Source organism: Camelina sativa, chromosome 14 (assembly GCF_000633955.1).
Source record: "Camelina sativa cultivar DH55 chromosome 14, Cs, whole genome shotgun sequence".
Taxonomy (NCBI): Eukaryota; Viridiplantae; Streptophyta; class Magnoliopsida; order Brassicales; family Brassicaceae; genus Camelina; species Camelina sativa.
Window position 1 is genome coordinate 5,935,180 of NC_025698.1, and position 23,876 is coordinate 5,959,055.

Sequence of the window (23,876 nt, forward strand, 5' to 3'; positions counted from 1 at the left end):
CACTAAGTTTAAACCCTAACTAATTCAATTTATAATCCATCTTTATGTATATACATATATAACACACACAGTCACACACACACACACACACATATATATATATATATGTAAACTGTTTACTTTTCAATTCTATATATATATGGCTGATGGTCACGACTCACGATACAAATCCTACCAAATGGCCCTCCTAACCAAAAACTTCTTCATCTTCTTTGATTAATTTGCCACCTCGCATGTGTGAAAAGTCAAATCCTCTTCGCTACGTGTGAAAACTCTCTTCCCCAATTTAAAACTTACCACACTAGGAATAGTACGAACAATTCAATGTCTGCTTCCGGCTTAGCTAGCCGGAAAAAGGATCCGGTGTACAGAGGAATCCGTTGCCGAAGTGGGAAATGGGTTTCTGAGATTCGTGAGCCGAAGAAAACCACTAGAATCTGGCTTGGGACTTACCCCACGGCAGAGATGGCAGCCGCGGCCTACGATGTAGCTGCTATGGCTCTTAAGGGAAGAGAAGCCGTCTTGAACTTCCCCGAATCCGCCCGGTCATACCCGGTTCCCGTATCAACATCTGCAGCGGATATACGAACCGCTGCGGCCGCTGCAGCGTCAGTGAAGGGATGNGAAACTTCTAATAGACTGATTCCGGAACAGACTGAAGATCCTTGAATAAAATGCAATTCAACCGTCAAAACTTCAATCCAACCGTTGAATCTCAAGTCCGTACTATCACAAAGCTCCTCACAAAATTTCAGCTTGATCAGATTACTAGACATCCATCAAACGTTGTCTTCAAACAAACATCACGAAACTGTTTTCTTCTTTCTTCTCTAATCTGGGTTGATGATGCAGTTCATATCTCCTCTTCTCTTTCTTCTCCCACATTGCTGCAGCTCTCTCTTTTTATCTCTTCAATCACACAACCTTCCTTATGATCTTTGTTAATAACATATACATTTTTACATGACCAATCGAGATCATCTCTAAAAATATGATCTGCAGACTAGCCTTCAAGAATTTATTCCACAACTTCTTGTCTTGAAGCAACTAATATTCTGCCTGGGAGACATTCTCTAAGAGACCAGTAATCTTCGTAACCTTAATCCCGTAATTTGCAACAGAAACTCCGACATTTGCAGTTAACCTTTTAGAACTGAAGTCATATGCTTGTAATTATCCAATCTACAGCTTGTGGTAACTCAGAAACGACATCACCAGTCACTTGTAGTATGCAGAGTCTCGATTTTTCATTCTCACAAAACTTTTCTCTAACAAGCCCCTGACCAGAACATCCAAATATATTTATGTCGATTTTATTTACTTCCATACCATACCACTTCGATTATGAATCTGGAGAGCCACTATAGCAACACAAGATAACTCCACAAGACTACATATCACCTTTTCCAGCCATAGAACCTTTTATTCGCTAAAACCTCTAGAGCAACATATATCGAAGAACCACAAAAAAAACATGAGAGAGTCCATTTTAAGGAAAACCTTATCTTATTCTTCGGGCTTGCAGGAACGCCATAGAATTGTACTGAAACTTTTTATCATCTGTCTTGATGCAGTCTTGACGCAGACCATAAACGGAGCAGCAAAACAACCCAGAAAATTATCAAACTTGGTGAAAACATCCAAACCAGTCATATGAAGTCACAGGAAGAAACAGATCACGATTTGGGTTTTCGGTTAGCGAGTTATGATCAAATTCGTAAGACAGCTCCGAAACAAAACAGACCTGCGAGTAGCCAACTTTGAGAGCGATTTACCATCAAACCACAAGGAATCAGAAGGTGATCTTTATATCCATGGAAAGATCTTGCTTTAAAGTTTCTAAAACATCTTTCAAAACTCGAATCCGAGGTCTGTAGCCAAGGAAACTGATCTCAGAAAGTAGCAACCCGATATAGAAACTGTTTTTGAAACATGAAATTTTCTCTCTTTTTAACATTCTTCAGTTTCTTCACAACTACCAATGATATCCTTAAGACTATATTCTATAGGCTGTCTTTCTCAATGTCATGAACCATTGTTACCCATATCAAGAACAAAAACTCCCTTTCCCTTTGCTTTGAACAAGAATACGAACAAGCTCTTTATTTTCTTCTCACGAAGCTCTTTCTATGAAGCTCAACTTTCTTCTCCATCCTGGACAAAAGAGAGCACTCTAAGCTTTCCACTTGAATATTCTTCCTCAAAAATAAACCAACTGAAATCTCCGCAACAAGAAACACAAGTTACTCTTCTTTTCCTATTATTCTTAGATCTGAACCCCTGTATTTTCTAAAGCTTCTTTCATGATAATAGAACCACCTTTCTTAAGAGTTTGATGCAATTTTCAACGTCATCTCTGCAGCTCTGCTGAAATCTCCATCATGATGAATGGACGATTGAACCTTCTTTGCGTACTCAGAACCAAAATTGTTCTTGTGCTAACAATTTTCACTTTTGACCTAGCAGCTTTTTCAATTCGAAACCTAATCTGTAAGGAAAAATCTCAATTTGACAACCGAAACAGTCAATACTTTTGATTTCATAAGCTCTTGTGCACAACTTCTCTTCTTTGTGAGCAATCAGTCAATCACGATTCACAAACATACGTTCTCTAGTGACGTCTTTATCCAATACTCTTTCGAATCAGAAACCAAACCATGCTTAGTTACTATTGTAATTTGTAATCAACCCAACGAAAATTTGCCCAGCTTCTAATCTCAAAGCTTAACCAAGTTTTGGAACAGACCCATCACACAGCTTCAACACGAGACCGACAAAGCTCATCTCTTCACCAAGACTAGATTCGCCTCTTTCATCTGACATAGATACTGACCTTCCTAGCTCCTCCTTAGTTTCAAATTTGTACCCAATAATTCCACTAAGGCTTGAGACGGATTCCCGAATTGCTTACTCTATTTCACGAGCAAATTTTCACCTCACAAAATAAAACCTATTCACGTTCTATGCTTGTGCTTCAAAATCGACATCTTGCTTCTTCCTTCAGGGTTTGTGAATTCTTTGAGAGTTAAGACCTTATCCTTATCTTCGTGTCACTAGAATCAGTTGTAACTCCAGCTATTGTTAGTTGCATCAAAGCATATATATCCCATGGTCAAATTAAAAATCAAATCTGAATCAAGCACCCTCTGACTGTATGAGCTTCTCTATTCAACTTCTGATTTCTTCCTCTAACTCATGATGAAATCTTGCTTTACAATTCTGATTGACCACTATTTATCCGGTCCGGTGACATCACTTTGCAAACCCAAGATATATGTCGAAGCTTTGTTCCCAATTGATTCCGATTCTTGGGCTTTGAAACAAACACCAACCAAAAAGATTTCTTTTTCTAACATCTGACATCTCTCGTACTGGAGCTTCTTCACGCATCTTGCTTCATACTTAACGCCTTCGTTCCTCTCTCGTGGTAGCAAGATCGTGCTGTCAATGTTAGTCCCTTGTTTTTAAAAAAAAAATTCACACATGACTTAAATATCACGATTCATAAAACCATACGAAATCCTCTTCATTCAAACTCCTCCTTCTTTTGACTGCAAAAGAAGCGATGATTCTCAATCTTCTTTTGAACTTGATATTTCGTCAACTTTCATCATAGCCCTAAGACACAGTATCTCTCTTTTGCTTCGTTTCTTCAAATTTCACAAAGCATACGCATAAACACGATCTCACTTCTCATTCTTCTTGTCTAGCCACAAATCCAGAATCACACCCAAAACAAGAACATATCTCTATCGAGCACCGCTCTGATACCAATTGAAAACGCATACTTGTGGCTAAATCTAGTTCCAATCGACTTTCTGTATGTATGAGCATAAAGTAAATAACGCAAGCGTTGTTAACGGGGTTCGGTTTTTTCTTACATCCCCGGACCTAGTCCAGAACAAATTCACTAGAACAAGATAGTAATTACAATTGCATATGATACGAGCACTACTATGCCTATCATTCTTTTCTAGATGAATAAACCATCAAAAGATCTCTCTATCTTATTGATGGGGCAACACCACACATCTTGTGTGCATCTCTTGGGAATACCTTGAAGCGCGCAAGTCTTCATGAAGCGCCCTCTTGGTATTTATATCTATTGCCCAACCCCTAAGGTTGGCAAATTTCCTATTATACAATAAATAGGAATTGGGAGATTAACAATTGCACAATCCATATGATTGACAATTTTCCTATTATACAACAAATAGGAATTTCCTATTCTACAACAAATAGGAAAGTTTCTCTCCATGATCCCATCTTGAATCTTCCATTCAAGATGTTCATCCAGCTCAACAACCGCCACTTGGCTTGTCCAAGTCGGCCTTAAGCTTCTGTACTCAAACTCTTCCATTCAGCTTCTTGTACTACTTCCTGTATTAACGTCAGACTAGTACAAGAACTGCTTCAGACGTTTGATACATCCTCAGATATATCTAACTGCAAGGTTCTTGATTCAATACCTTATCTTTTCTGCTTTGTGTTAATCACTGTGTCAGCACGATCACCAAGTACTGCTTAAGCTCTGCTCTACTTAATCATTGTGTCTGCTCTACTTTATCCCCTGTGTTAGTTTTGTCAACTCTCTTTTTCTGAACTATTGCACCACCACTATGGCATCTATAATATATCTCTGTATCTATGTCTCATCCATTACAGCCATAGTAAAGATTTCACCACATGTTCTAAACCTTATAAAACTTCATTCAACACAACATGTTCATATCTCTCGTGACAAAAACTTCGATGATAGTTCATATCAATGCGTCTTTGACATTTGGTTCCAAGAAGCATATCATACTATCGATCATCCACTAGCAAGAAGATCCACCATAACCTCATATGTTGGATCTGAACTATTCCAAGTTCCACCATCTATTTGACATTTTATTTTATGAATGTTTCTCTTTCTCACCAGGATGGCATTTACTACTCGATCTGGGTTTTTAACTTCCTTCCAAGCCAATATTCGTCTAAGCTCACCCTAATTTTTTATTCTCGTTCCGGTGGTTTCGCATTTATAATGTGGCTATATATAGGTTTTGGGGTTTATCTTCTAACTATTTTATGTTTAATCCAATATTTATTATTTTTGTTTCACTGTGATGTTTATAGTTGATTCTTATATAAGAACAATACTGTATATGGAGTTTTCTAAATTTATGTACGCCTTAGTTCAGTAAGTTTCCTCTTACAGTATATCGGAATCGGATATGAGTCTATGTCATCAACTTTGTTTTTGGCGTTCATCGATAAAGTTTTCTTAGTGAATTAATATGAAAACTAACACCAAAAAAAATGAACCTGCTTCGATATGCATTTTCAAGTAATATATGCGTATGCTTCATCTTAAGTATATATGTATGTGTCAATGCTTATGCTTCATATATAGCTTAAATATTAAAGTATATATGTTTAATAGTTTTCAAAAAATATATATATTCTTCACATTGATTATATAGTAACTAAACTAGCTAGTAAAAACAAGATAAATTATCCCCCAAAAAAAAAAAAAAGAGACTAAATATATCTTCTTAAACCCAGCAAAAATTATAAACTAGAGTTTTTATTCTTTCTCACCTATTATTACAAGAATAACCCCAACAAAAGCCAACACACTTTCGACAACCCCAAGTGAGAAAGTGAAAGAGAATAACAACTGTGCCTTAAGAAATTATTAGTGAAATAACCCTTTCATGATTCATCTCATATTTAAACATTAGTCTCTCACTAAGTTTAAACCCTAACTAATTCAATTTATAATCCATCTTTATGTATATACATATATAACACACACAGTCACACACACACACACACACATATATATATATATATGTAAACTGTTTACTTTTCAATTCTATATATATATGGCTGATGGTCACGACTCACGATACAAATCCTACCAAATGGCCCTCCTAACCAAAAACTTCTTCATCTTCTTTGATTAATTTGCCACCTCGCATGTGTGAAAAGTCAAATCCTCTTCGCTACGTGTGAAAACTCTCTTCCCCAATTTAAAACTTACCACACTAGGAATAGTACGAACAATTCAATGTCTGCTTCCGGCTTAGCTAGCCGGAAAAAGGATCCGGTGTACAGAGGAATCCGTTGCCGAAGTGGGAAATGGGTTTCTGAGATTCGTGAGCCGAAGAAAACCACTAGAATCTGGCTTGGGACTTACCCCACGGCAGAGATGGCAGCCGCGGCCTACGATGTAGCTGCTATGGCTCTTAAGGGAAGAGAAGCCGTCTTGAACTTCCCCGAATCCGCCCGGTCATACCCGGTTCCCGTATCAACATCTGCAGCGGATATACGAACCGCTGCGGCCGCTGCAGCGTCAGTGAAGGGATGCACTGAGGAAGGGGAGGTGGAGAAAGAGGCAAAGAAGAAGAAGAGTAGTAGTAATAGTTCGAAGTCGAGGGCGCGTGAATGCCACGTAGACAATGATGCGGGGTCTTCGTCGTGGTGTGGAACAGAGTTTATGGACGAAGACGAAGTCTTGAATATGCCTAATTTGCTGGCTAATATGGCGGAAGGGATGATGCTTGCACCACCGTCGTGGATGGATTCTCGACCGTCCGATGACTCTCCGGAGAATTCAAATGATGAGGACTTGTGGGGCTATTGATCGATCGGTTTGTGTTGTCCACGTATATGTATGTTATCATATTGTTCTTTTGTTGGTTTGTGTTCATTATATTATATATATATATCACTTATATGATATATCAAATCATATGTTTTTAATTAAGGGTGTTTCTTGTATTGTTGAATTAGGGTTTGGTTTATTTTTTTCCTGGAGTTTTAGGGTTATCAATTAGGGCTTGATCAGCCTTCTAGTGATTTTACCCTTAAATTCGCGACTTCATGTGTTGATTTATATCATTACTCTTGTATTATTTACATTTGCAGCATCTGAGTTAAATAGTTCATGTTCTCAAGTTTTTTTTTTGTAATTCTATATATATCTAAGATGCGACTATGATCTAAGAGCCACTCGTTTATACATGAACTACAAAAGTCTTTGACACATATATATATATCTCTCTCTTCAGTAGAACATTAAAACGGAGTATAAAATTAACGCCGCATTTAAATTTGGCAAAGCTTTCATATTCGTCAATTAAAGATCCAATAATATGAAGAGCAAATATAATGATGATCTTTGTGGAAATTTCTCTTCTTTGATGAGATAGATCAATCATTTTTCATAAACCATATATAATCAATGGTTTTGACTTTCTATATATATTATTCTTTATAAATTAAAGCATTCTTTAATTCTACATATACCACAACATATCTATCTATATTTTTCGTTTCGGCACATGTTCGTTGCTAAGATATATATTCGGAAATCCATCCAGCGATCTATATTCCACTTAGTTCGTCTTGTAGTGAAATTTCATATGAATCAATCGATTGATTGATGCTTATTTACACAGCGATATATGTATTATATTCATCTAGTGTTCCTTTTAAAAAGTTTTGATGTCCTGAGTTTCCTTTTTTGGTTATGTTTTTTGTTATAAAGGTTGTGCCATATATGTATGGACATGAGTGGATTTTTCTTACTTGGTCCCTTTTTTGTCGTTTTCTTTCTTTGTTTCCTTTAGTAAAATAAAGTTCTGTTTATCTCTTTATTTTGTGACACTATCTTGGTAATAAGTGATTATTTTGTATTAAAATCTTTAACTATACTAGACGGTTTACAAAGTGTTAATTTGATTAAAAAAAATATACAAATTAAAAACATATTTGATTATACTTTTATAAAACAACATAACTCTTGGTCAAATTTCTTATCGTAAAATGTTTTTACTTAAACCTATGTTGTTCCTTAACATGAATTAGTGATATTGTTTTGAATTAAAATTCTGATTCAAGATTTAACGTACGCCAAAAGTTGGTGCAAAAGGTTTTAACACATAGTAATTAAAAACGAAAAATTTACCAAATTTTTTACCTGAAACGGACAAAGAGAGGTTAATTAGGAGAGGTGACCATGTGGCTTTTCTTTAATCATATCCGTCACTAAGTTCAATAGAGCTTTAGCTTTACAACTTTTTAATATTCTATCTAAAAATCATAAAATATAGTAGTATTATTATGGAAAATTTAATGGGTTTCTAGTCTTCAGAAATGGTAAAGGTATGGGTCAGACCAAAGAAATTTGCCTTTTGGTTTTGAAACAATCATCAACAATAAATCATTTTCCTCTTTATATTTTTAAAAAGAAATTCAGGAATTAATTATTAAAATCAACTCGGCTTGTCTCTTCCGACTAAACATTTTCACTGTAATTTTTCATACTTTTCATTTCGACATCTCTTTGCCACGTGTCGCTATATCCTCGTAGCTCTTTGACCTAAATCCTTTTTTGGTTTGTTTATAACAAATCCTAAGCTGTCTTTACTACATAAAATATCTGCGATCGTTGTCTTAAGTATGCCATATACAAACTAAAACTTGTATTAAGAAAGAAACAAAAAAAAAAACCAGAAACATTTCTTCAGATGTACCTACAAATTTCATATACGAGATATGGAGATACCTGAAAACAAATAAAGAGTTAAGTTGTGGTTCTCTGTCACCTAGTAATTTTTGTTTTTTGGCGAGTAGACCATGGATTCAGAGATTCACGTGGCTCGATCGTGTTAGTAATATTGGAATGGTGTATAGAAGATGACATTTCAGGACGTAACATTCCACCGCTCGTGTTAGTGCGTTTTCTACATCTATTAATTCACTACCAAATCGTGGATTCCCTATTTGTCCGATAATTGGTTAGTTATATCGGAAAGCTTCAAAGATTTGTAGTACAATTACTATGTTTTTTTTTTACATATTACATATTATTTCTCAATTCGTATGATAGTGAAAGTTATGTCATAAAAGAAATTTAGGTTATCTCTTCGAGTATATGTAATCTAAGTTTTCTTTCGCTATGAGCTCTTCTTGAGTTCTTGTGTATTTTTTTCTTTTGTGTTTCAAAATGCTACACAAAAATGCTGTGTCACTCTAAAGTAAGTAGAGAATATTTGATATCATATAATCGTGAAAATTTGCAGTTAATATTTCCCTAAACTCAAATGTATTTTGATAGTAATAGCAATTACTTCGCATACATATTACGAGTTTACGACATGCACCACTGTTCTCTCTCTCTCTCTCTCTATATATATATATATATAAAGGAGATATTGCTTGGCATTTACATATATTAATTAGTTTGCTTAGCAATTATTTTGTATGTTTTTTTTTTCTTGAACAAATTATTTTGTATGTCTATGAGATCTTCCGTTTACATATAAAAGTTTCTTTCATAAATAAATGAGATCTCCGTTTACATATAATAGTTTTTTAATTTCATACTAAACTATTATTATGCTATCTCGTAACCTAATTACCTAAATGAGATCTTAACATATATGAGATCTTACGTTTAATTATACATAATAGTTTCTTTCATACATGTTAAGATATCACCGTAAAATCAATTAATAGAAACTACTATTATGCTATCTCGTAACGTAATATAAAATATGTATTTTCTATCATTTAGGTAATTATGTCTTTCTCGAGAGGCTGTTTGACAATATATTGTATCAATCAGATAATTTGATCCTGTTATTTATCAAACTGCGCGCATGCATGATATTTTTGGATTCGATCTCAAGACAAAATAATTATTTGAACAATGAATATATCATATATAATATATATATATATATACACGTAATGTTGCAAAACAACTTAGTATTACTATTAATTACGTTATTTGGCAAATTACACTTTTTTGGATCCTTATCAAAACTATTCCAGTATTCATTAACAAAAGAAGACTTAGCCATCAATTTGAATCTTCACTGCAGCCTCTATTACAATTTGAAACTGATTCTACAAATTACTATTAATTAGTATATATAGTAAATTAATGGTTGTGTAATTGGTTTTTGAAATTTTATTTGTTAATGTTTGTTTTCCTTTTACAACCAGCTGTTGATTCATATTGAACAATATAAAGATTGGTTTCGGACAAATCTTTATACTTGATTTGATGAGATAGTGGTCCACTGCAGATTTGTCTCCCTACGTGTTTTGAATGATACCCCTTCCCTCTTTGGTATGTTTACTCACACTCATAATCATTAATCATTATTTTAATCTTACTTAATTCCCATTAATGGCTGTTTGTTATGATCATTATACAATAAGTATAATACTCTCTCTCTTTAGTAGAAATACTTTTTTTTATATAGAAATTTGATATTACACTCTCTTTAGCAGAAATATTCTTTTATATAGAAATTTGATAATTGGAGTTAGTTAATAATTAAATGTGTTTATAGCTTTATTTACAAAAAATATTATATAAATGTGAACTTTTTATAAAATCATGTCAATCGTCTATTGATAGAGATTTTATGAAAAGTTCTAACACCGAGTGGTTTAGAAAATCCGGTTTATTAATGTTGTAATTTGCTTTCGCTTTCTAATTTAGATACAGTATATGCATTGGATAGCGAAATCATAATGAAAATATCAAAATTTGATAATTGTTATAACCACATCGCAAGTCACAATTATTTTTGTTTTTCAAAGCTTGTTCTATAGTACTATTATCCACACTTTGTTCTGTTATAGGTTTATAACAAATCATGTGTTCCTTTTTATGTGTGCAACATCATGTGTTCTAATGTCATCATTCGAAATTTCGAATCATAGCTAGTAAAGGCTAGCTAGTGGTTGATGGGAGAGAAGCACATCAACGTTTGTTGGGGACTTGGTGTGATTTTGTTTCGTCAAGATGCCATCTTTGTACATTTCCTATTTTTTTTTTGTAAAAAAGAAACTATATAATAGTAGTTTCCTTCGTCATTGGGTAAACCCTGAATCGAATCTAAGAGAGTGACTGGACAGCTATCCATGTGGAGAACACTGGACTATAAAGTCCCCACTGTTTTAGAATTGTAGTTAAGCAGTTTATATATTAAAAACATAATCAAGGAAAGTGCATTATACTTGCTGTAGCCTGTAGTTTTGATCAATCATGGCCTTCTACATCATATTCTCAGTTTTCATTTTTTTCGCATCTGTATTCTTCATTATTTCATTTTTTGGCATCAGTTTTCATTTTTTTCGCATATATATATATATATATATATATATATATTAATATAGACCAAAGTACGAATTGTTATGAAAGATATTACTAATTACAATATTTTGCAATCCATCATGAATTTTCAGATGTTTACCTGAAGTATTTGTTTAATAATCCTGGTTGGCAACTTGTTAAAAACAACAACTGAAAATACATTTTTGCCGACAAAGTAGAAATATAACGACATTAGTAACATGGAGTTTGGATATAAACACAGTTTCTTTTCCTTTTTCGGGTCAAAAAACACAGTTTCTTTCATGCACTAATTTTAAATCAAATGTTTTGATACTAAATTGTAAAAATATAGATAGAGTTTGCTATTGGAACTTTGGAAGGTCAAAACGATAGTCGATAGATATTGCTCTTACATTCGAATTTCTATTTTCTTATGAGAAAATAAGTATATTTGCTTTGAAGTGTGTGTGTATTTAAACGTTTCAGTCATCCATTATCTATCAACAAGCTAGGAAGCAAAATTAGAGACTAATCTTATCTGTAAATGTGAAAAATAATAATAATATCATATATTCATATGTACATTCAACGATGTGTATTGGAACAAAAAAGTTGGTAGATTAACTTATTGACAACAAAAACTGATTCGAGTAAATCTTTCAACTTTTATAGATTTACATTTTCGAGAAAAAAGAAAAACATCAAACATATTTAAAATGTGTAGTGTAGCCTTTTTTAGATTTTCTTTTAACCGTCTTGTGCTTTTTTCTTTGGGTATCTTTTTGGGGGGGAAAAAGCTGCCGTCAATTGAGAAAAAAATTGCGATTTGTTTTGTGGGGTACTTTGATGGAGATACATTAAGTAGTAAACTAGTAATATTCCTAACGTAAAAGAAAAAAAAAACATCAAAACGTAAACAATACTACTTTTTCACATTTGCAATTTACGTTTACATAGTTATGAAGTTATCCTTACTGTATATCCACCAATATCATTAAAAAAAAAAATCGATGATAAAAATAAGAGATAAACAAGAGAACCGGATCGGTTTGTTTCCACTGCTACAGAAGAAGCAGCTGAGAAGCGCGGGAAACATAATTACCGTTAAGAGAAACCGTTTATTCTTCTTTGCGTGGTTTTGGTCTGGAGGGTTTAGCAGGAACAACGTAACTGAGGAGAATCAATACAACAGGTAAGATTGTTCCAATGTAGTATACGCTCCCATAGGCGGTGACTGTTTCGTGCAAGCTTAACACCTGAGAGGAGAGATTGCAATTAACAAACAATAAAGGCGTTTAGAGTGATCCATCAATGGTGACGGGAAGAAATGAATTGGTTAATTACCATGAAACCGACGGCTGAGTAGTTGAGAACCAAAACGGTGTAAAGGAAGTTTATGAACACCATGCCTTTTCTCAGCATTGCCATTTGTGGACTGATGGCTTGTTGCCACCGGTAAATAACTGCAACGAAGAAAAACAGAGTTAGATCATCAAGAAGATAGACGCAATTAGCAAAAGAGAGAAACTGGGAAAACTGTATTTCACCCCGTGAGCCAGCAATCATCAGAGCTGACTGAACAAAGAACATCATATAACCAGGATAGAGTCCCTGCAAATTGCATTGGATTCGCTTAGTTAGTTTCCAGCTTAAGAATTGGAAATATCACGACGAGAATAGATGATGAATAAAGAACTCACATGCCAAACCGCACTGACAGTTTGTGTAGCTAGTAACTGGAAGAAACCTGCTTTCTTCCCATTCTGCACAAGTCTCTCATACACATCTGCATTGTAAACAACATGAATAAGTCGATTGGATATGGATAAGTCACTTACAATGACTTAGTTTCACAGGCCAACCGAAATTGTCTGCCTTTTTATGAATCTTCAAGCATCAGAAAACTACTTACAGTGACGGAGCCAAGTGCTGACTTGTATGTTCCATACAAGTGGAATCTGAACCGCACTCTTAGCTAGTTCAACACCGAGAATGTCTACGTTCTTGGCACGGTCCCATTTAGGCTTTGGTGAAGCATCATTAGTCCAACCACTGAAACCCAAACCAGAGATGATAATTGAAGCCTCTGAAATTGACCAGATGAAGTAATACTTCCAACGGGCAGTGAATCCAGCCATGTATTGGTAACTAAACTTTCTCAAGAATCCCCATTCTTGGTACGCGGGTTCAGTGAACCGAGTTAAGGGGTATTGAGGTACTAAATAGAGATACAGAGCCATGCAGATCGCAGCTTGAAAAATAGCTCTGACTGTAGCTCCGAAAGGAGATGGCTGCTTTCTTTTATCTGAAGTATCCCAAATCTGGAAAACACCACCAATGTTTTACATATTTACAGTCTAGTCTATAAAAATTCACTGTTTTCTTGATAAACACAAAAAGATCACAAGAAGAAGAAGAAGAAGCTTACCCCTTTCCCTTCGGTCCATTCGAGATAATCTTTTGTTTCATAAACGGGACCAGCAAAATGGCTACCGCAACAGAGGCAGTAACCAAAGTACTCAATCAAAGACGGCATCTGAATCAATCTGTTTTTCTTCTGAGCTTCACGAAGACCTTCCTCCTTCAACATCCCATCATTGTAATTCATTGCACACGAGATCACTTTCAGCGTTAACACCATTAACGCTCCTAATACATCCCAAACAAAAAAAAAAGCCAGTTTAAGAAGCTACTAACAATTACTACTCAAGACCAAATTCATCACCTAACTCGTAAAAACAAGAGCATCCAAAGCATAAAGTAAGAAACTTTTATTCAATTTGTTTCAGATACATAAACCCAATTCAAAATTCATCAACAACTTCATCAGATGAGGGGATTAAGAGTTACCAGTAGAGTCGATTCCTCCTTCTTTCCAAGCATCTCCACTCATGTAAAACACATGACTATCACACACAAATCACCAAACTGAATCAGGCTTTTGTTCCAAAATCAAGCATTGTATCATAGCAAATAAGAAAAAGTTGAGATTTTTGAGTAGTACCAGCCAATAAGATAAGCGAAACCGAGGAAGAAAGTGATGATTCCACACTTGGGTCTATAAACCGCCATTGAAGCATAACCGATCGTCATCAGAACAAGGAAGTGGAGGTTGGAGGAGAATCCAAACGAAAGGTAAGAGAGTAAAGCACCTGAAGCTGCAGCGTACAAGTGTTTACCGATTCCACTCGGAACGATTCGCCAAGCGAATGAAACAGGGATCGTGGCCACGAAACAGAGTAGGAAACGGAGTACGGCCACCGATACTCCGATCGAAGCAGCCATGGAACTCATATCCACCAAACCCATGGCTTTTTTTTTATAACTCGAACCGAGTTTCTCCGGGAAGGGGAAGAGAAAGCTCTGATCTCTCTCGCCGCCGAGGCTATATGGATCCGGCCGTGTCGTGTCGTGTGGTTGTTCGCTTCTTTATTAACGAAAGGTATCAAATTCACCAATAATAAACCGGTCGGTACAATTTTAAACCATCGGTTTAATATAAAACCCTAATTTCCTTTTTTTCATCATCTTACAATCTCTCATTAACAGTTCTGTCATCGTCCTCCTTCTTTAGCCGTCGTTGCTTGATTCTACAAGTTCCTCTGTTCAAGTAAGTTTTTTTTTTACTCTGTTTCGGTTTGAAGGCACTAGGAGTATGTTTCTGTGTTATGGGTTGAGTTTGTTTCTTAGGGAATGCTAAAAAAAAGCTGTGTTCTTTATTGATTAGGTTCAGGTTTTGATATGACGGGAGCTGGTAAGTTTGAAGGGAGCTCGAGTAGGATAGTGTTTGAGGACAGTGATGAAGACCTTTCGTGTTCATCTGTGTCTTCTTCAGATGAGGAGGTTAGTAACTTAATAATAAGAGTATTTGTTGATGAAACTTTAGACATTCTTGTTTGTTGATTTTGAATTTTGAATGATGTCTTTGTTTGGTGTTAGGAAGAAGAAACAGAGAAAGAGTTGACATTTGAGGAAATACATAAGTTGCGAGCTGATGGGTCTAAGCCAGTTACCTGGAAACCAAATCAAGTGAAGAAAACGGGTCGTGCTAACAAAAACAGGTACACACATTGTTTCCCTTTGCTCTTGTTTACCTTCTTTGTTGGTTATGTTTTTGTTAATCTTGGGGTTTTTCATTTGTGATTGAAATAGACCAGTGGAGTTGAGTTCTAAAAAACCTGTGAGTCGTTATAGAGAAGTTATTCATGTTCCAAAGAAGGTAATTGTGAAACTTTTGAATCTCTATTTCTCTTTATTTGTTCTCTCTCTCTCAAGTGTTTGATTCTTGTGGGTGTAGAATTGTTGAGTTTTTTTTTTGTTAAAAGAGTTTCTTTGTTTGCATTCAGGAACCTCGTGATCCTCGCTTTGTTTCATTGGGTGGAAGACTTGACCTTGACGGGTATGTTTTCTCTTGTCAACATGAAATTTGTTATAACTTATAATATGCTTCTTGTTCTTGTTTGAGTGAACATATAAGTTCTGTATCTTTTGTAGTTTCAAGAAGCGATACAATTTCTTCTTTGAAGATAAACTTCCTGTAGAAAGAGAGGTATTTTGATTGATTGACTTTCTTAATGCTGAGAGAAGTTCTTGCAATTTCCTACGAAGTTTGGATTTGTCACGAAGGCTTTTTGTTTGATATTTCGGGGGTTCTTAAAACAGGAATTGAAAAAGAAGCTAAAGAAAACAAAGAATCCAGAAGAGGCCAACAAATTGAAGAACGAGTTAACTTATGTTGTGAGTGATCCTTTCTTTGGCTCTCCTGTTATTTAAAAAACTCTCTGATCATTACTTTGTTTCCTCACTTTTTTTTTTGTCTGTTATATATACCTCAGGAGAAAATGTTGAAATATGAACCATCAACAAAGAACAAGGGAGCTGCGATACTAACAGAACACAAAAAGAGAGAACGAGAAGCCGCGAAAGAAGGGAAAAAGCCTTACTATCTCAAGAAATGTATGTCCGGAGTCTTTTTACTCAAAAATGTCCCACGTTTGTGGGTTGAAACATAACAGTTTTGAGTTTATTTATTTATTTTGCCAACAGTTTACTGAATTGTTTTCTCCCTTCTTATACAGCGGAAATCCGAAAGCAAACACTCGTCGAAAAGTACAACAGTCTCAAGGTATGTAAATCAGTTCTTGACTTCACAAAGATTTTTAAGTGTTTGTATAAAAACGGAATCACTGAATCAGTTTTTTTTGTTTTGGGCATAATCCAGGAATCTGGGAAGCTTTCATCGTATCTTGACAAACGGAGGAAGAAGAATGCAACTAAGGATCATAGGTACATTCCCTACCGTCGATCAGAGGAATAGAGAGAGGCAGATTTGCTTTCAGACCGATCACTTACATCAATTCATGACACTTTTGTGGTGGTCTTTGTGATGATTTTATGCTTGAGAATTGAAAGACAAATGCAGTATAACCTTTTGTTTTTTTGAATTGAAAGCCATAATCCAGTACAAAAGGCTACTTAGTTTGCCGAGAGACTCTAGAGCCATCAGAGGGTTCATATACTTTACTCTTCTTACTTATTTTATCAATTGTTTATTTTATTTTTTTCTTTATTTCTTTTTAGTACTACTTTTAAGCATGAACGAACATAACATCCGAGATAAGATAGATTATATATTTGATGGAATCTGTAGATATATTACTATTTTAACATCTATATTAACATTTTTGCTGCAGTTTTGTCAAAGTAGTCTTGAAGTTTGAAAATATTTACAACTAATGTTATTATTATTAAAACATTTTTTAAAAAAGTTGAAAGATAAAATCGAAATATGCATAAATAAGGTATGTGAATTAAATATCCTTCTATCAATCAAGTAAAATGTTCCTAAATTATCTCCACCATCAAGCCTAATTTTCTGCAAAACTAAACAAAATTTTTGTCATTCCAATACAGGAAGATCTATATTCGCTCCAATCAATTATATTCAATTACTTCAATTTTTTTTAGTTTTGTCTAAAATTTTAATGTTATTATCTATATAGCTAATTGATTTTTATAAAAGGTTTAAAATATATTAGTTAATAAACTTTACTAAATTTAATTATTATGGGACGGGTTATGATCAATATTCTTATAAATTTAAAATGTCAATAATCCATCACTACGACAATCGGTTTTATATACTAAAATGTAATAAATTTCTATAGATATTATTTATATAGAAAATATAGGCCTACAGTGTACTGTTAAAAGACGGTCCTCACAATTAAGTCTATCGGGATTATGAATTTTAGCAAGGTACGTCTGCGGTTGGCGGGTTATCCCGAAAACTACAAATATATGATTAAAATATATATATTATATATAAGTAATATTTTTACATAGTTATGTATATATAATACGTGAAATATGTGATAATGTGAGGAAATTTCATGTATACCAATTAAGATATTTACAAAATATCAATATTATAAGTTATTTTAAAATTTCGTTTTTTTCTTTGCCACTAAATTTTTAAAGAGTAATTAATATAAAATTTAGGTCAGGGACATGCTTAGGCATAACTTTAACGACCGCGATCTTAGCGGGTTGACCCGCTGCAGTCCAAGAAAAAAGAAATGTGAACCAACTTGTTTGACACCTCTATATACATGATTACTATAAACAAACAGGTACAACTTAATAATATAAAAGGATATTAATAATATAAATTAATTTATAACAAAAATCAATTATTGTATTGTAAACCGCAGATTAAATCGTAGAATTAACAATCAAAATACAACTATACAATCTTAAACATCAAATAAAACGTATAAAATTAATTAACAATTACAACTTGAAATTTAATGATTTTAGTAAAAGAAATAATCCCGCGGTGTACCGCGGGTTAAAATCTAGTACTGTAATATAATGTTTATGTTTACGCACATACGACATATTGATTCATGTATGTAAAATGAAGAAGTATAAACAAATACGTATGTACTTTTTCAATGTCTAAGATTCTCTAGATTCTAAAATGAAGCTCATATTCAACTTTACATTTTAATTGATTTGTATAAAATTTGTATGTTATTTAATTATGAATTTTAAATTTATTTTATTGAAATTCACTATTATTAAACTGAAAATTTAAAAATCCTTTATATATTAATAGAGATTTTTGGCAAAAAAAGCTGAGGTGTCAGCATTACAGAGCTTATGACACTTTTTCCTTTATTTGTCATCAGCTTTTAAAAATATTTACATTTATTTACTATTGTATTTTTCCAAAAATACAATTTACACCCAAAATTAAATTTTTATATTATCTTTCTAACTCAATTATATCCTTTAGTTATATTTTCATAAAATCTTTAAAATGAATTTAAAAAACCCTTTGTTCATATGATATAATAATATAAGATGATATTATAATAACTCTCACGGGTTAAATTTTAATTATTATACAAAATTTTTAATATATACTACACAGTCGAATTTTAAATATTTCAATTACCCATAAATATAATAGATTTTGTAGTCCCTTATATATTAATAGAGGAACATTTTGGCAAAAAAAACTGAGGTGTCAGCATTATAGATTTCATGACACTCTTTCCTTTATTTGTCATCCGTTTTTAAAAATATTTACATTTATTTAACATTGTATATTTCCAAAAATACAATTTACACCCAATATAATTTTTTTATATTATCTTTCTAACTTATCCTTTAATTATATTTTCATAAAATCTTTAAAATGAATTTTAAGAACCCTTTGTTCATATGATATAATAATATAAGATGATATTATAGTAACTCTCACGGGTTAAATTTTAATTATTATACAAAATTTTTAATATATACTACACAGTCGAATTTTAAATATTTCAATTATCCATAAATATAATAGATTTTTTAAATCCCTTATATATTAATAGAGGAACATTTTGGCAAAAAAAACTGAGGTGTTAGCATTACAGATTTCATGACACTCTTTCCTTTATTTGTCATCCGTTTTTAAAAATATTTACATTTATTTACAATTGTATTGTTCCAAAAATACAATTAACACCCAAAATTAAATGTTTATATTATCTTTCTAACTTAATTATATCCTTTAATTATATTTTCATAAAATCTTTAAAATGAATTTTAAGAACCCTTTGTTCATATGATATAATAATATAAGATTGATATTATAATAACTCTCACGGGTTAAATTTTAATTATTATACAATTTTTTTTATAAATATATACTACATAATCAAATTTTAAATATTTTAATTACCCATAAATATATTAGATTTTGTAAATTACAGTAAAAACATTAAATAATTATTTTATACCGCACATAATGCGGGTTGTTACCTAGTATACTTTAAAATCTACTGTTATTTAAAACAGTTTTTGAATTTGGATTTTAATAAATTTTAAAGATTCTGGAGGCTTTAAAAGAATTTTTTTTAGTTAAAAATACATAAATCCAAATTTCATGGTTTTAGATTGGATTTGAAAGAATTTTACAGAATATTATATTAATTTCTTTAAAATCTATCAAATTTCCTAAATCTCATCAAATTCTCCAAAATCATGGTTTCAAACTTTCAATATACTCCCATTTGTTTCTTAATTTATTTAAACATAACCTTTGATTATTTCAACTAAGAAAAAAAAAATCAATATTCCTTTTTTTTTAATAGTTAATCTATATTATATCTATATGTCAATTACATTAAAGTAGCTAGATTATTTCAGTTTTACATTAATTGCTACAACTATATTATGTCTTATCTTGGTAAAGGTAAATCTAGCTTAATTTGTAAGATGTAAGATTATACTTTTTAATTAAAAATCTTTTTTTTCCCTAGTTAATTTTCTTTCTTTAGAATTAATATATTGCATATTATGTTGTTAGGTTCATGGTTACAGCGAAAACCAAATGATGCATGTACAACTTCCATGAGAATTGGTAGAAGAAATACTCTATCTTGTTCCGTTTCTATATGTAATCCGATTCAGGTGATTTAGGAGGTGTATTCCATCCAACATTTCAAGTGATTTGTCTAATTTAAAATAATAAATCCTATGACAGTCATGGATTAAAGAAGGTCTAATGAAATCAAAGTGATTTGAAAATCCAATGATAATGACAACATTTTAGGATTGAAATATATATTTTCAGTTAAAAATACAGAAATATCATGATTTTAAGTAGATTTTTTTTTTTTTTGGACAAATCATGATTTTAAGTAGAATGGGGAGACTATTACAAGAAATCATAATTTTTTTTCTAAAATCATCAAAATCATATTAAAACTCAACTCATTTAATATATATGATTGAATATGCTTCCTCTAATTACCAACTTATAATTGTCACATAAAATCACAAATATTTTTTTTTCTGATTATGAAAATATTAACTAAAACACATTTACACATTTCCCTATAAATAAACCTTAATTACACAACAAACAATCACAATTAATAAACACTTTCCATCAGCAATATTTCTAATATTTCTGCCCAAAAAAAAAAACACTCTTTGTACTTTCAAAGAAAATGGAGAACAAAAGAATGGCCATGTTAGTGGTGATGATGTTGGTGATGGGAACATGTTGATTGAGACAGAGGCTGTTATGTCTTTTAAAGTATGTTACGGAGGTTGTCTTCTGGCGTGTGGTATTTTAGCACCCAATATCAAAAAACTTTTCTGTCCTTTCATGTGTATCAAGGATTGTAAACGTCGTGCACTCTCTGTTGAGGCGAATCTAAAAGAGATTAACCAGACTGATTATTTCTGCAACATTGGATGTGCTACCGATCGTTGTGGTTCATCCTCCTCAATCGAAGATAAGGGTAAGTTTTTTTATTTTTTTTATTTTTTTCTTTTCTCTCAGTTCTTGTGTAATTTAGGTCTACTTAGTTTTTACGTTATGAGATAAGAAACTCTCGCCTACGATATCATATTTTGTGGAAACTTTAGGAGGCTATATATATGTTGATAATAGTTATTACATATATGTATTATATTATTATATTGAATTAGCTAGTTAAGTTAGAGAGAGACTAATACAAAGTAAATAGTATAACGTGTAATACAGAAAATTTCTAAGTATGTCAAGAAAATCTGAAACCATTATATACTACTAATCCGTCTTTCTTTCTTCACCTTCATCAAACTTTCTTAATTTTTTTTATATATTAGATAAAACATTTTGTATATCACTATAACTATATTAAATGATATATCAACCTAATATTTATATTTCATTTGTTTTCATACTTTTTTCTTATTCGTTGATAATTGCTTTTGTTTATGGAACTGTAAACTTCTACTTAAAATTTTATATATTTATTATAATATTTAAACGCTAATATATATATATATATATATAATAGTAATATTTGTTATATATATTATTGATATATTAAACTATTTTTTTTTGCCTACATCAAAATACATTGGCACGGCAGATCATGTGGAGAAAGTTTCCGTATGCGTGGATTCATGTTCAGAGACTTGCTCCCACAAGAACTAAAAACCGCTTTTGATGTTTCTTCCAATAGTGTCTAAATTAGACCACTAGTATGTATCGAGCAGGCCAATTAATAAAATAAAACCATTCATATCCAAAATAAAGATACTTAAATATTAAAGAAAAGGATGTTTTTAATAATAATAGTAATATTATGTACACTATAACCATATTATTATTAGGCCTCGGAAAAATAACTGGAACCAAAGAAGCAAATCAAACTGACCCGAAAAAATAAAACCAAAACCGACAAAATATCTTAACGGAATCTTAATTTATTTATCCAAAAATTAAAACCAAACCAAATCGAGAATTGAATGAGTATCCTAAATACCCGAAATATAACTATATGTCCATAAAATTAATTATATTAAGATTTATATAAGCTAATTACCTAAAATTACAATTCTGAATTCGAAAATATTAGTTAATTTTAGACCAAAATAAACATAATACTGAAAATAATTAAAATATCCAAAAAAAAAAAGGTTTTGGTCAAAATTTAATCTCTTTTTATTTTATTTATTTTCCAAAATATTCTGAACAGCACCGAACAGATATGTTAAAATATCCACATGAATATTAAATTTATTTACCCAAATTAACCATAAACTTAAAAAATCGACCTGAACCAAACCGAAGAACTGATCGCCCAAAGCTAATTTCATGTATGTATCTCCCATTTTTTTGATATAGAATGCGTGAAATACACGCATCAGAAAAGAAAGTAAAACACATTCGTGTACGTGCAAGTATATGTACACTGTACATACATTGATACATAAACGTATATGTTGATGTATTATACTCAAGTAACTCAACCATCATTATTAGTTGGATCCCCAAATTAACGAGAGGAATTTGGAAATGATATATTTCCACTATGTAGTCATCACAAAGAAATTACAGCCTTATTTGTGGCTCACTGCATATGTATATGTTGACCAATCCACAGAATTACACAACTATATAAACAGGCCATGTTAACACAACAGCATTCACAACTTACAACACAACACTTTCATTAAAAAAAAAAAAATTGTATCATCTAGCTATAGAGACTAAAGAAATGGAGGGCAAACGAGTGACAATGTTGGTGGTAGTGATGGTCATAGGGAACCTTCTGGCTCAAACAGAGGCTATAAAAATCCCATTTCAGGAATGTTATCCAGCTTGTCTTATAGAGTTATAGGGTGCAAAAATGCGTCAAAGTTTCCACAGTATTTAAAGTGTCCATTCACCGATTCACGCGTCTTAAAAACTGTTTTCATAAACCTTCTCCACCGTCTTTCTTCAAAAAATATTGATGATTCTGATTATTTCTGCAAACTCGATTGTGCGCATCTCATCATTGTGTTTTCCTTTCTTCCCTCCAAAATCCGAGTAAGGTTTTTCTTTACGTCGTGTATACCTTTTTTGTATACTCTCTAAGCCATAATGGTGTTCACGAATATTTGTTACATAAGCATAAGCATAATACAATTTTCTGTTTTCTTTTCTTTTCATTTGTCTTATTCTTCAAACCAGTGACCATATATATAGTTGAGATTTGATTTTTTGTTTTGTAATTGACGTTATCTTTAATGGTTTTGGTTGGTGTTTGTGTTATGAACAGATGTGGAAAGAGTATCAGCTTGTGTGTAATCATGCTCAAACCATTTGTTTGTTTCAATTCAGTACTTAAATCTAATTAATGAAGTGTTGTTCAATTCAAGCACTACAATAAAAACGTGCTAGGATACGTTGATTACTCTACGTCACAATCTAAACCGACCTAGAGTAATCAACTGAAATTTTATTAGGCATACTCATTTTTTATGTTTTCTTTTTTGGTGATTTCTTTTTTCATTTATTTATTTATTTGCAATCTTTTTTATTATAACAGCTGGAAAGTTAATTAAAAGTGAAATATGGGATTTTGGAGGGAAAGTTAATTTAAGTTTGGTGTCACATAAAAACAGTTGCCAAACTTACTTAACTGACTCAAATATTTGACAATATAAGTAAATATTAATTGTTAAAATGATGCTAAAATACTTAACGTCATACATTTTTACGACGGTTTTTAAACTGATGTTATTTGGTTTAAATCGGTTTAGTATTAATGTTCAAGCTCAATAACAACAAACATGTTTTTGTAATTGGAAGAGATATTGTTTAGTATTCACAATTGAGGAAATAGAAATAATGTTTTACATATCAAATCTAGTGATATAGAGAAGGAATCGTACTTTTGCCCAAAAAAAAAAAAAAAAAAAAAAA

The 23,876-nt window shown here is 32.2% G+C and overlaps 5 protein-coding genes across 5 annotated transcripts; 4 read left to right on the plus strand and 1 right to left on the minus strand.

Annotated features, from left to right (window-relative positions):
* Positions 116-669, plus strand: LOC104743264 (ethylene-responsive transcription factor ERF027-like). The gene has a single exon (XM_010464369.2). The coding sequence runs from the start codon at positions 325-327 to the stop codon at positions 667-669; it is 345 nt and encodes a 114-aa protein (XP_010462671.1). The 5' UTR covers positions 116-324.
* On the plus strand, positions 5,845-6,857 carry LOC104739912 (ethylene-responsive transcription factor ERF027-like). The gene has a single exon (XM_010460390.2). It carries the CDS (start codon positions 6,059-6,061, stop codon positions 6,632-6,634), a length of 576 nt encoding a protein of 191 aa, XP_010458692.1. The 5' UTR covers positions 5,845-6,058; the 3' UTR covers positions 6,635-6,857.
* LOC104739913 (lysophospholipid acyltransferase 1) lies at positions 12,032-14,550 on the minus strand. Its single transcript, XM_010460391.2, has 8 exons — positions 14,133-14,550; positions 13,979-14,034; positions 13,557-13,777; positions 13,041-13,449; positions 12,829-12,914; positions 12,676-12,739; positions 12,473-12,591; positions 12,032-12,384 (listed from the first exon to the last, which is right to left on the minus strand). Exons 1-8 carry the CDS (start codon positions 14,435-14,437, stop codon positions 12,247-12,249), a joined length of 1,398 nt encoding a protein of 465 aa, XP_010458693.1. The 5' UTR covers positions 14,438-14,550; the 3' UTR covers positions 12,032-12,246.
* On the plus strand, positions 14,655-16,695 carry LOC104739915 (rRNA biogenesis protein rrp36). The gene is made up of 10 exons (XM_010460392.2): positions 14,655-14,738; positions 14,856-14,971; positions 15,068-15,189; positions 15,281-15,347; positions 15,475-15,527; positions 15,623-15,677; positions 15,791-15,865; positions 15,964-16,084; positions 16,207-16,253; positions 16,350-16,695. Exons 2-10 carry the CDS (start codon positions 14,870-14,872, stop codon positions 16,443-16,445), a joined length of 738 nt encoding a protein of 245 aa, XP_010458694.1. The 5' UTR covers positions 14,655-14,738; positions 14,856-14,869; the 3' UTR covers positions 16,446-16,695.
* On the plus strand, positions 20,638-21,617 carry LOC104743265 (thionin-like protein 1). The gene is given in 3 exon segments (XM_019236012.1): positions 20,638-20,680; positions 20,683-20,934; positions 21,553-21,617. Coding segments are annotated over 3 exon segments (360 nt in total).